The sequence below is a fragment of the Onychostoma macrolepis genome, chromosome 11, assembly GCF_012432095.1.
Source record: "Onychostoma macrolepis isolate SWU-2019 chromosome 11, ASM1243209v1, whole genome shotgun sequence".
Lineage (NCBI taxonomy): Eukaryota > Metazoa > Chordata > Actinopteri > Cypriniformes > Cyprinidae > Onychostoma > Onychostoma macrolepis.
In genome coordinates this window covers 24355181-24368623 of record NC_081165.1, presented here as the reverse complement: position 1 = coordinate 24368623, position 13443 = coordinate 24355181, and the positions used below count along the sequence as shown (strand labels likewise).

General features: G+C 36.1%; 1 protein-coding gene across 1 annotated transcript in view; it reads left to right on the top strand.

Moving 5' to 3' along the window:
• wdr18 (WD repeat domain 18) overlaps positions 1-13443 on the top strand; it is a 79793-nt gene that overhangs the window by 10435 nt on the left and 55915 nt on the right. Inside the window, exon 4 of the mRNA XM_058791516.1 lies at positions 2024-2165. Coding sequence (XP_058647499.1) covers positions 2024-2165 — 142 coding nt within the window. The remainder of the gene's footprint in view (positions 1-2023; positions 2166-13443) is intronic.

The following is a 13443-nucleotide window of genomic DNA, read 5'->3' as shown; positions in this document are numbered from 1 at the left end:
AGGCTACCATCAGTAACACTGCGCCGCCAGGGACTCAAATCCTGCAGTGCCAGGCGTGTCCCCTGCTTAAGCCAGTACATGTCCGGCCCGTCTGAAGTTTGCTAGAGAGCATTTGGATGATCCAGAAGAGGATTGGGAGAATGTCATATGGTCAGATGAAACCAAAATAGAACTTTTGGTAAAAACTCAACTTGTCGTGTTTGGAGGAGAAAGAATGCTGAGTTGCATCCAAAGAACACCATACCTACTGTGAAGCATGGGGTGGAAACATCATGCTTTGGGGCTGTTTTTCTGCAAAGGGACCAGGACGACTGATCCGTGTAAGCGAAAGAATGAATGGGGCCATGTATCGTGAGATTTTGAGTGAAAACCTCCTTCCATCAGCAAGGGCATTGAAGATGAAACGTGGCTGGGTCTTTCAGCATGACAATGATCCCAAACACACCGCCTGGCAACGAAGGAGTGGCTTCAGAAGAAGCATTTCAAGGTCCTGGAGTGGCCTAGCCAGTCTCCAGATCTCAACCCCATCGAAAATCTTTGGAGTCCGTGTTGCCCAGCGACAGCCCCAAAACATTACTGCTCTAGAGGAGATCTGCATGGAGGAATGGGCCAAAATACCTGCAACAGTGTGTGAAGACTTACAGAAAACGTTTGACCTCTGTCATTGCCAACAAAGGATATATAACAAAGTATTGAGATGAAATTTTGTTATTGACCAAATACTTATTTTCCACCATAATTTGCAAATAAATTCTTTAAAAATCCTACAATGTGATTTTCTGAATTTTTTTTCCTTCTCATTTTGTCTCTCATAGTTGAGGTATACCTATGATGAAAATTACAGGCCTCTCTCATCTTTTTAAGTGGGAGAACTTGCACAATTGGTGACTGACTAAATACTTTTTTGCCCCACTGCATATGATGTATATTGTGTATTATTTAATAAAAAATGTTTGTGCATATTATTATACACAGGAAAATTGAACCAAAAATCAGCATTAAAGCATAAAATCATAATAACCTCTAAGTAACATGCTTATTAATTGTTTGTATGTGATGCATGTGAGTTGTTAAAGACGGACATTTGCAAGTTTTTCTAATTAATTTTTCTAATTTAAATTTTCAATTAAAAACATAAAAGCTATAAATCTTAAAATGTGACCCAAATGTTATTGTGTATGTGTTTTATTTAAAGGATGAGAGTGTGTGTGATGCTTTTACAGTAAGAATAATGAATTTCATTAAACCATTATTTGAAAGAATAGTGGGTGTCCGGAGTAGAGAGCAAGAGATGTATATGAGACATAAGAGGTTAGATATGATTTAAATACACATGATGTGATGTACATCATCCATTAAAAATCTAAAGAATGAACAATGACCAAAAACCATCTCTGTCATCAATCCATGAGACTATGTATATTTGATATTTGATACATTCTTTTTTTCTTCTCAATTTGGGCTATTTTAATGTGTAATAATCCAATATGTGGAACCAAATTAAATAATAAATAATATGTGAATCATTTATTTAAAATAATTATTATTGCTGTTATGCCATTAACTTACTAAATTATTGCATTTTTTCTTTGCGTTTTACAGTAAATCATTTGCATTGCTTCTTAATAACTTGTTTGATATTTTTCCAGATGTTGACATCCAAACAGACAGAAATATGTATATGTATATAATCCTCTACAGAAAGGCACAGTATAGGATGTGGTGTGATATCTAGACTCATTTAATCTTATAAACTAATAACTTTCAAGGTCAAGGCACAAGCTTTCCATTGATTTTTGTACAGAGAGAAAATGAGTATCAATCTTAATGTTTCACTTGCGCCCAGTGTATTATATTTTAATATTTCACATTCATCAATTTTTAATTAACTCTTCATCACACAAATAATATGTAATAGAATTGATGGCTCTCATGATTAATTATTGTTGTCCTGAGCGTGTCGTTTATAATAAAGACTTCATAACGGCAAGGTAATGAAAAATTGTGTTGTATTGTGTTTCAGCGTTGTTCAGTTGGATTCATCCCGCACACCAGAACCGCGTCACATTCTTTCCCGTCACTCCCTCCCCATCACCGACATCCACTGTGGCCTGATGGGACCACAAGCCCGTGTTGCCACCGCATCCCTGGACCAAACCGTTAAGGTGAGTTTTGCTCGGACTCTCCTAAAAGATGTAAATTACATGCATCACTAAATCTGAAGCGTATATTTATATTATAGCAATCCTATAACTTCATTGCAAGATAAATGCATTACATTTTTATACAACACAACAACGAGTTAATTACATGGATTGTGTTTGCTTTCAATTCAATTAAAATCTTTATAATTATAGAAAATGTATTTTTGCTGCTTGTTCAATTAAGTTAATTAAATGAGCTACTGCAACACAACTTCATTTTATTGTATGCAATATTAGCAGTAAGCAGTATTATTAGTCATGATACATCATCAGCACATTGCATTACGCTATTGCAGACCGAGGGAGAATGGAAGTTGTTGTTATTATTGTAATATTATGCGCTTTGTACTGTAATGTTTTCTCACCAGTGAATGAGACATGAGGTAATCTGACAGCGTTACATTAAACTGTCACTAGTTAACCTCTGGTCTGTCTGTGCGCCTTCATGTGTTTTGGAGGAAGTGTGGCTTTGGAGAGTGATTTGCATGGAGGGTGGGATCTTATGCTTTCAAATCTTGCTTTATATTGCTGAAATCGCCTGCCTTACCTTTAAGACTATTTGCAAAAATAAGCAAAAGGAAAAATAAATATACAGAAAAACGTAATTAAACACACACACACTCTTATATAATAAATAATATTACATAATACAAAATAAATATAAAACTATAATAGCCATTGTTTTAATTAGAAATATACTAAAAATATGTGACAACAACTTAGTAATATAATGTACACATATTTCCAGTTCCTGTTAGGGGCCGTTCACACAGAACGCATCTTTGCATGTTAAAATACGAGACGCAGCACTCAGAATATATATATATATTTTTTTATAAAAAAGCACAGTGCAGAATGCATCTTTCGCCCTGTTACCGTCAAATAAAACCGTTGCCATGCCAACAATAGCTTGCAATATTTGCCCCGTCTTCGGATCTTCTGATCGGTCCACTGTTTTGGAACTGACATTCATCGAACGCTGATGCATGTAAAAGTTGAAATTGTTTTAACTTGCCATGGTGTCTTAAAAACGTGGTGCTCATGTGCGAGATGCTGTAAGAGATGCGAGACATGAGAACAATGGTCACAAACATCCGTCTAGCGCGTGTACATAGGAAAAGTATGGAAAAGTAGCACATTGGTCTGGAAAAGCATGTTTTAAAATAGACCAGTTTTTTGAAAGAGACACCGAATGATGACTGGTCAAACAAAGGGTTTTTTTTTTGCCCAGAAAGCCTTAATTTAATTGCATGGAAAAGTTTTCCTAAATGTAATTGATTGTTTTTTAAATTTTTGTGTGGTGTATAAATCAATCATAAATCAATAAATACATCAAATATACGCGGCACTGTGCATCTTAACATAGTTATAGTTGTTTAATACATCTGTTTGTGTCCATTTATTGTTCCAAATAACATTTCTTGTAAATGCCAGACCATTTTAAAATGCATCTCCACATCCTTATGGTCCGCATGTGCTACCTACACACATCTTTGTATTTGTTCTAATGCTTTATATGGGAAGCCTGTTTTATCTCCGCTAATTTAATATGCTGATGTCTTCATCGGTTCTGTCCAGTTTTTGAAAAATCACAAAGTCATATGCTCTCTGTCATATGCACCTAAAGCTGTCTCACTTGTAATCCATTTTGTAGCTTATTTAACTTGCTAAACTCTCGTAATGGCATCAAGAAATCGGGTCATGCATGAATGGGGTACTTGGCTTGAGATGATGTGCTGTCTTTTCTTCCTTGTTTTATGTGGGAAGATGCTCTTAAATTACTGTTTGCTGTGATAAGACCTTGGATTGTCATTCAGAGGAAGTTTGCATCCCATTTGCGCTTGTTCTTTGTTGATGTGCACTTTTTATAGACCTTGTTAGGCATTTACAAGCCTCCTGTCTTCCAGCTAAAACACTTAAAACGGGGTAATTTTGTTTTAAACTGACAATAATGCATGCTTCCCCTTCCTCAAGTTCGAAACTTTGCTGAAATGTGATTTTACCATTAATGAATGTGACACGGGGTCAGTAAGTGTCTGGCTGTGATTGTAAACTGCATAAGCAGCAGATTCTCTGTGCTGCTGTTTCTCCTGGGTGGCTTCGGGTGACATGGCTGATTTGACTGAGAAGACTGTGTGAAGATCAGTGCCGAAGAAAATGATGTCCAGTGTGACAGTACGGGGAAGAACATACTGTTCCACCTGCTCTAGGAACAGAGATCCATACAATATTAAACACATCTGATGGCTCACACAAATTTAAAACCATACTAGAGTCGACTGATGGGTGGTGTTGTTTGGCTAGTAAATAAAAAAAAAAAAAAAAAAAAAAGGTTAATTTAAAGGGACAGTTCATCCAAAAATGAAAATTCTCACCCTCACGTTCGTCCAAACCAATGAGTTTGGAACTTTCTGGTCCCTGTTGACGTCCATAATATATTTTTTATTCTATGGAAAGCAAAAGGGATCAAAAACTGTTTGGGTACCATCAATACTTCAAAAAATCTTCTTTTATCACTCCATGTCCTAGGACCTAAATACATAGATATGCTCACTGAATATAAACCTAACAGATCACTCAGATCATTAGGTTCGAGTCAGTTAGAAATACCAAGGGTTTACACAAAACAAGGGGAGTCCACTTTTAGCTATTATGCCGCCCGCAGTTGGAACCAGCTTCCTGAAGAGATCAGATGTGCTAAAACATTAACCACATTTAAATCCAGACTCAAAACTCATCTGTTTAGCTGTGCATTTATTGAATGAGTACTGTGCTACATCTGAACTAACTGCATTGTATTTTGAGAACAGCAGCAACTGAGCACAGTGCTCACCTTCTCCCTCTTCATTGTTTGTCACAGTTTAACTGTTCTTTCTAATAGGGAAGGTATACAAAAAAGTATTATAGTGATTGCTTTTATATCTTTAGTAATAGAAAGGCAAACATATAATACTTGCTTGTTTGCCATCAGCATTCAGCAAATACATATTTATATCATTTAAGCAGATATTTGAATGTCTAATAAACATTTAATTTCTTATAAGGTGAGATCTAATCAAGATCTTATGAAGTGTGCATTTGTATCCTGTGTGATGTATGCAACCACCCTGCTCTCTAAGATATCGGCATCGGCTGTCAAAAACACAATATCGGTCAGCGACTAGACTTAATCAGTTGGCTACTGTACAGTCCACAGTAATTTATTTTGCAGTCCTAGGAAGACAGGGACATTGTCACATTCTGTGAACAGTTATTTTTATTTATTTATTTATTTATTTTATTATTATCATTTATTATGTCGAAAACGGTTGATGTGCTTAACATTATTGTGTAAACTGTGCTACATTTTAATTTTATTTGATGAATAGAAGGTTAAAAAATTGAATTTGAAAAACGTTGAATCAAATTTTCAAATGGACATTATCTTTATTAAAAAAAAACGCATCTCTAAACAACAACATTTTCTTAAAACTACATTCCGTAACACAAAAACAGTATTTGGGTGTGCCCCTATGATACTTGCTATGAGAAATACCATGCACAGATTGATACGAATGTTTTAAGTACCAATATCACTAGAATATCGCACTCCTCTCAGCCAGTCAGATTCGAGGACCAGAAAGAACTGAGATGTGTGTGCACTAGGGGTTTAACAGTACAGTACAATTTTCGGTACAGGTTTTTCGTTTGGTACACATGTACTGAACAAATCGTTCCCCTTTTCAGGAAATTCAGACCGTAAATGCTGTTTTGGTGCTCTTTGACATGGTGCGACAGATCTCTGTATAAACGACCATGCACGGCCATCGCTCCCTCTTTGCTACTAATTTTAACGCAAAATATACATAAATCATAATATATACATAAAACATCTCACCCCTCACGTAATTGCTCAATTAGTGTTTCAACCGTGGAAAGACATCATTAAAACAGCTTGTAAACAAAATGTCACGTAGCATTTCATTTACCTCAGGCAAGTCATCAGTGTCTACAGCTTGTTATTTCCTAGAGAAATTAAGTCTAGTGAAGAGCATTTTGCGAAATATTAGACTATATACTTCGTTATATTTTACATTACCTGTTAGTGATGTCTTAATTATATAATGTATGTTTAAATAAATCTTTAAACTCTGTAAATTATTATATTTCAACAACAAATAGAAATGTGTAATTTAGAAGTTAATTTAAAAACTATTTACATTTTTTTTTACATTTTAGTGTTGATTTATTATAGTTAAAAATAAATAGTAATTGAATTTAAGTTTGGCCTGAGTTGTTAATTGTAACCTAATCTTATAGTAATGTAAAAAGGCTCCCTATAGGTTAGAGCAGAAGCTGAGGTAGGTTTATATCCCTAAGAAAATTAATTATAATTGAATGTATTTAAAGAGAGCAATTTGTTCAGGAAACCGTTGTTTAATAGAAAAAAACAAAACAATTTGTTTAGTTTTTTTCCTCCTGCTGTACCGAAACCATACCGAACCTTGACGTCAAAACCGAGGTATATACTGAACCGTCATGTTTGTGTACCGTTACACCCCTAGTGTGTGTATATAGTATTTACATAACATAACAAGCATACATATGTAAGTATTTAGTTCATTTATTATCTACAATTTTACTCAAAATCAACTGATTAATCGCTCTTTCCTTTTTAGTAATTTATGGATAATGGAAGACTCACAGAGCTTCTATTTTTCAAATCCAACTATAAACTGCACTTTTTAGATCAAACTCCAGGATGAGAAACTGCACACCAGAAGCATCAAAATATCAAAGGAGGCATCAGCAGCAGAGCGTCCCTCCAAGATCATCCAGAGATCGACCTGTGGACTCGCTTTGAGTGTTTCCTGTGTGATCATTGAACCTCAGTGCTGAATAACTTCCAGTCTGTTATTGATACACTGTAAAGAAATGGAGGACTTGTTTGATCTTTCATGGATCTTTGAGCCCAAGGAACACTTCAGCTCTCACCGCTGATTTACTCGTCGCGTCTAACAATGTTCTGGTGTGATTTTGGATGAGACTTTATTCCTGTTGTCATTGACATTGCTTTGACAGGATTACGCCAATAATCAAGCCCATTATAAAGAAGCTGCAGGCATGACTGATCTACAGGCTACATGCTCTGAGGATCTGTCATGAACGACTGGCTGCTTAGTCTTTGTTTAAACTGGAGGTGTGCCCTCGGCACCACTGCACACAGGCGTTCAATGTCACACTGAGTGCACTCTCTCATTACCCACAATCCCCCATGGGGCTTTTGCAGGACCGGTTGTTGTCATGACAGAGCTCTAGTGAGGAGAAATGGGTGAACAAGGTGTGGGTGATAATAAAGGGGAATTTACCTTAGGGTGACTCACCCCTCTTTTCTCAGGACCTTTTCCGAGATTGTTTTTGGGATGAATGTCCTGACAAAACATGCTCGTAGGTCTCGTATAATCAGCCTCGTCTCATGCTGTCCAAAGCCATTTGAACGCTGTGGCTGCCGTCAGGGTCTCAGGGCCAATCTATACCTGAATCGATCAACCCCCAGAAGGAGCCAGCGATTAAAAATTTGTTTGTGGTGTCTGTGGGAATGCGGCTCGCGGTGTTTAATTGGGTGACACGTTCTGCACTCGGCTGTTTTGAATGATGCTTGTGTCATGGGCTTCCCGTGTAGATATTTTCATGGCTTGTTTAAGGCTGATGTTTATCAGCTTGGCTCTGCTGTTGAAGATAGCAACGGGTTGCAGTATTTTGACGTCAGGCGGCATCTTATTCTAGACAGCTGGATATGGATGTGAGCGCATCCAAAAATGAGCGTAATACCCCCAACATTTATAAATAATAAATCACAATAAACATTTCTTCTGCCAAGTAATATAGTTCATTAGTCTAATTGTAGACTGTCAGCAGTTGCCAAACAACTTGGTGCATTAATATAGAATTCAACTGATGTGCGGTCACAGGTTCATGGGATCCAAAATATTTTTTCTGCGTTGTTTTTTGGCATAGAGAAGACTTTTTTTTTTCTTTTTTTTTTTTTAAGAAATTGATTTTTGTTCTGCAAACATGCTTTAAATTGGATTGAGAATAGTGATTTGTATAGCAGATTTCAAAAGCGATATTTATCCACCTTTTATAGTGTACATCATAATGAAGTCGCTTATAAATTCCTTTGAAGCAAAAAATTACTTAATTTTGTCTTTTCTGTTTTAATTTTCTGTATTTAAAAAAGATAGAATTATAATCGGGCTGCACGATATTGGAAAAAACTCACATTGCGATATTTTGTATTTCTGCGATATGAAAAAAACAAAACACCAGATGACTTGAAAAGCTCTATTTGGAAAAAAATAATAATCAATGATTGGGGTGATTTTGTAGGTGGGTAAAAATATAAACAAATTACAAACATAGATAGTAGAACAAAGATATAAAATAAATAAACAGTGCTTTATATTTTTCTGGTAAGTCTAACGGTATTCAGGTACACTGGTTGAATAATCAAATGTAAAAAAACACTGCATAGTCTTCACTGTATAAATTAAATCTAACAAATCTGTGTTAAAGCTACAAAAGTGATTTTTCTCTATGTGTTTTGTTGTTTGATTAACATTCGACACGGAAAGCCTTAGGAACATTAAACTGCTGTGAACCTATACTATCCATTTTCTTTATGAATTGTTTACCTTCACCTAAGCCATAAGCAACTGTATTTACAAGGATACTTGCAGAGACATGCATTTTGACAGTTTCGCACGTATGTGTCATTTCAGGCACAAATAGATGCGGAAGTGAACGGAATTCAGTGTTCACCTGCATCTGCGTGGCTCTCACCATGTCTACAACGGATGTGACAAAATACAACAGAGCCCATTATAATCAGTGATGCTGTCTACACTGGATGTGGCACGGCAAAGCCCTGCGAGTAAATCCCTCGTTCTTTTTAGGACGTACTGACACAAAGTTTATAGGATTTGCAACGGTCGCTTTGTTGCGTACAGTGTAGATAGCGCGGGGCAGTGCGACAAGACAGCTGTCGCAAAAGCAATCAGTATAAATATAATGATCAGTGTACTAAAAATTGCACATCCTGCAATGTGACTATCGCGGATGTGCACATCGCGACATCGATGCTGAAACGATATATCGTGCAGCCCTAAATTATAATATGTACGTATATATCACTTTAACATGAAACGATTCAGGCTTTCTATAGTTTGACTTGAACCATTTACTCCTAAATTATTTACACTATTTACTAGGGGTGTAAAAGTACACGTAATACTAAAATACGTAAAATTTTCAGTATGGGTCTTTCAGTTCGGTACGCATCTGTACCAAACAAATACAGAATTGTTTTAACCACAGTCCGTTGGCTAAACGTCTGATGCATATGGCACACTTAGCTGGAAAAGCAATTTTATGTTTTGTTTTTCCTCCGGCTGTACCGAAACCATACCGAACCGTGACGTCAAAACCGAGGAACCGTCAGGTTTGTGTGCTGTTACACCGCTACTATTTACCTTGTCTGTTTAATTTAATTGCCATTATGAACCCGTGCAACATTGTTTTAAAGCTGACTGTGTTGTACAATAGCATGCGGGATGAGAAGAGTGAGTCTGAAATGAGCATTTCAAAGACAACTCAAGGCAGCAAGGTGCTGAGAGGACTTAAACTTTGTCATCTGCATTCAGTCCTTCCCATCCGCCTCTTTACTGGGCCGTGAACGACAGGGAAACCTTTCTGTTAGCTGTACCAAAGAGTTCCGAAGATCCCTTTTAAATTAGATTGAAATGCAGCCAAAATCTCGTTGGAAAGCGTTCAAATGCAATAGTCCTTCATTTGATTTTGGGATAGTTTCATTTGCACTTTAAGTGGTCTTGTTACCAACTTAGCTTTCATTAGTCATTGTACGCTTAGCTGTTAGTGCGCCAATCTGTCCATCAGAGTTTTTCATCATTAACAAAAAAATAAAACAAAATAATTATTTATAAAGCTGAAATTAAAAATATTTGGTTTTAACCATACTAAAATTGAAAACCTAATTTGAAAATGATGCTAAATAAACTAGTGGATTTTTCAAAACTGCTATTTCCATGTCTCCTCCTGCAGCAACCAAAGTACAGGTCTGTCTTGTCGATTTTGTACAAGCACCTGAAATCAATACATACTGTATCTACTGAAAGAAAGAGATGGGGTGAAGCTTGTTGATCAGGTTCAATGTCAAAGTTGTTTTGCTTTCTAGTCAAACGTCTGAATCCTGTCCTGGCTTCCTTCTTCGTTTGAACCGAGTCGGTTTATGAATTTCATATAGGTTTATACGAGGTCAGAAAACTGATTTCTGCTGGCCTTGAATGGAGTTCGTCTTCATTATAATGGATAGTGGGTCGAGTCTTGCAGTATATTGCATTTTATATATATATATATATATATATATATATATAAGCTATGTGAACATTTTGGAAAAATGGCATTGAAAAATGCAGTCTTGACAGAATTTAAAGGCCAGTTTTTGAATGCCAACCAGTAAATGAGCTTTTTGTTTGTTTATGAGTGTCTCTTATGCGCTTTTTAATTAAACTCCTTTCAAGCCAGTGGAAAGTGGTGCTTTTCGGTGGTGGAGAAGCACAGACGTCACTTATCAAATTTTTTATTTTTTTATTTTTCTGAAATTTGTTGGCTCCAGTCACTCTCTCCCCTTTGTGCTCTGTCCCCTTTAGACAAAGTGGTCGCCATCAGATTGCCATCAATCCAGTTGATCATTTTGATGTTTCATCCGTCCCACTGTTGTTCATTAGTCATCTGAGCTCAATAGCATCGGCTACAGTGGATTACGCCCTGTCAGTCATCATAGATGAATTCGTCTGTCGCTGTCGTGAGGGGATTCTGGGGGGTCACGGCGCACAAAGACATGAGCTTGTTAGCGCAAGAGGGATGGAGAGGTGTCTCTGTGTCAAACTGCAGACCGATCGCTGTTGGGTGTTTAATGATGGTTAAAAACGTCTGACGGCTGCATGGATTGGCAAACTAGACCAGAGTTCAGCCCACACAGATACACCGCCTGACCTTTGACCAGTGCATTGGACAGCCTGATTTATGAAAGGGTCAGTTAATTTTGTTGAACATCACATTACCTTTGCTCTACATGTTTAGAAGGAAGCTTTTATGTCTGTGGTTTCTTGTGAGGGTTATTTGAATTATGACTGATATACCGGCCAGGTGTATTAATTGGTTGATTTTTGACCATTTAGAAACTATTTCAGTATGCAAATTAAAGGGATAGTTTATTCAAAAATGAAAATGAGTTTAATTCTTCTGTTAAACTCAAAAGAAGCTATTTTGAAGAATGTTGCACTCTAAAAAATGCTGGGTTAAATATTGGACAGAACACATGCTGGGTTGTTTTCAACCAACAGTTGGGTTAAATGTTTAACCCAACCTTCTGGACAGTAACCCAACCGCTGGGTAAAAACAACCCAATCGCTGGGTTCGTCGATATTTTACCCAATCGCTGGGTTCTATTTAACCCTGCATTTTTTAGAGTGTGGTAACCAAACAGTTGACGGTAGCCGCCATACTATGGAAAAAAAATATACTATGGAAGTCAATGGATACCGCCAGCTGTTTGGTTACCAACATTCTTCAAAATAATATTATTTTGTGTTCAGCTGAAGAAACAAACTCATGGTTTGGAATGACATGAGGGTGAGTAAATGATGATCAAATTTTCATATTTTTCATCAACAGCCTCGTCACAGTGTTAATTTAGTATTGTGTAGTATTTAGTAATGCTTTAATTTTTTTATTTCATTTATATGAATTCTTTTATTTTTATATTTTCATTTTAGTTTTTCAGTTTGCTTTTGTCATTTTTATTAGTTTTTTATATTTCTGAATAGCTGTATTGTTATTTCAGTTAGCATTTTTTGTATTTTGAGTACTTATAGTTAAGTTGCCAAAGTTTGTCATCTAATATTTATATTTTATATTTATTTTGGCTCTACTTCAATTACCAAAAAATAAAGGGTTTCAGCTTTAGTTATCAATGACAACACTGCCTTGTTAATGAAAAATGTTACTTTTTTGTAAATTTGTGAGTTTTGAGTAAATATTTTGTAAACTTAACATTCATTTAAATTCATAAATTATTTCCTGTTTATAATTTATAATTAATGTATTTAGAATTATTCTAATAATTGTAAATATGTAAATGTAAATATATATTTGTAGTCATATTTATGAAATACATTTTTAAATTATTATCAGAAAATCAGCCACTCTATATATCTCCATGTTTTTCCTAAAATGTGCATAAATTATTAAATGATTAAAATGATATGGTTTCTTTTCTGCATGCCTTTTCTAATTCAGTAAAAGTGTCTACGAGATAATGGGCAGTTTCCTTTCACTCTTGACATTTTATGACTGGGTCATGGGCATTGATCCTTTTCAGCCAAAATTATTTTATGGTCAGTTTGTCTTCTTTATGATGGGCCATCAATCAAGCTGGACTCATGCGGGGAAGGGCGGCGGAGCTCCTCGGTTAATTCTCGTTGCACAGGTTCACATGCAGTGTGTTCTTGCTCACTAAGTAAAAAAACTTTCACTTCAACTTTATATTTCCATCGATTGAAGATCTTTTGAAAAGTAGCTGTAAATTTGAAAATAATGGTTGTTCTCTCCTTACAAGCTCTGCAAGAATAGACCTTTCAGTTGGACTGAAAGTTTGTGTTGTTGGCTCAGCAAACTCACTGCAGAGAACTAGAGCTTTCCAAAGCTGAGCTTCTGAGCTGTCTAATGTCCACTTCAGCACTTTCACTGAGACGATAACACTGCATTACCCCTGAACCAATGAGAGACCATCAGACTTTTTGGCAGAAGTGCTACCATTAAGTTAGAAGTTGGAACAGGAACATGTAGATGCTGGAGAGACGGCAGTCTTTGTGGATTTTATCATCCTGAGGGAAGCACAGTCCTGACCTAGACAGAGTAACGATTACTGAGAAATCTTTGTCTTTTTGTATTCACTCTTATCTGTCTCTTCATTCTTTTCTCTGTCTGCCTCTCTTTGTGTCATTATTCTTTTCTAGTTTAATCAATGCAAATGTCAAAGAATCTAATGATTTTTGGTGTTGTTGTTTTTTTGCTCCACATATTAGTTTATTAAAAAAAGCATTTCTTGAATACACCACTTCTATGCAGTATTTCTGCAGGTCTTAAAAAAAATCTCAATTCACGCTTTAACAAATTA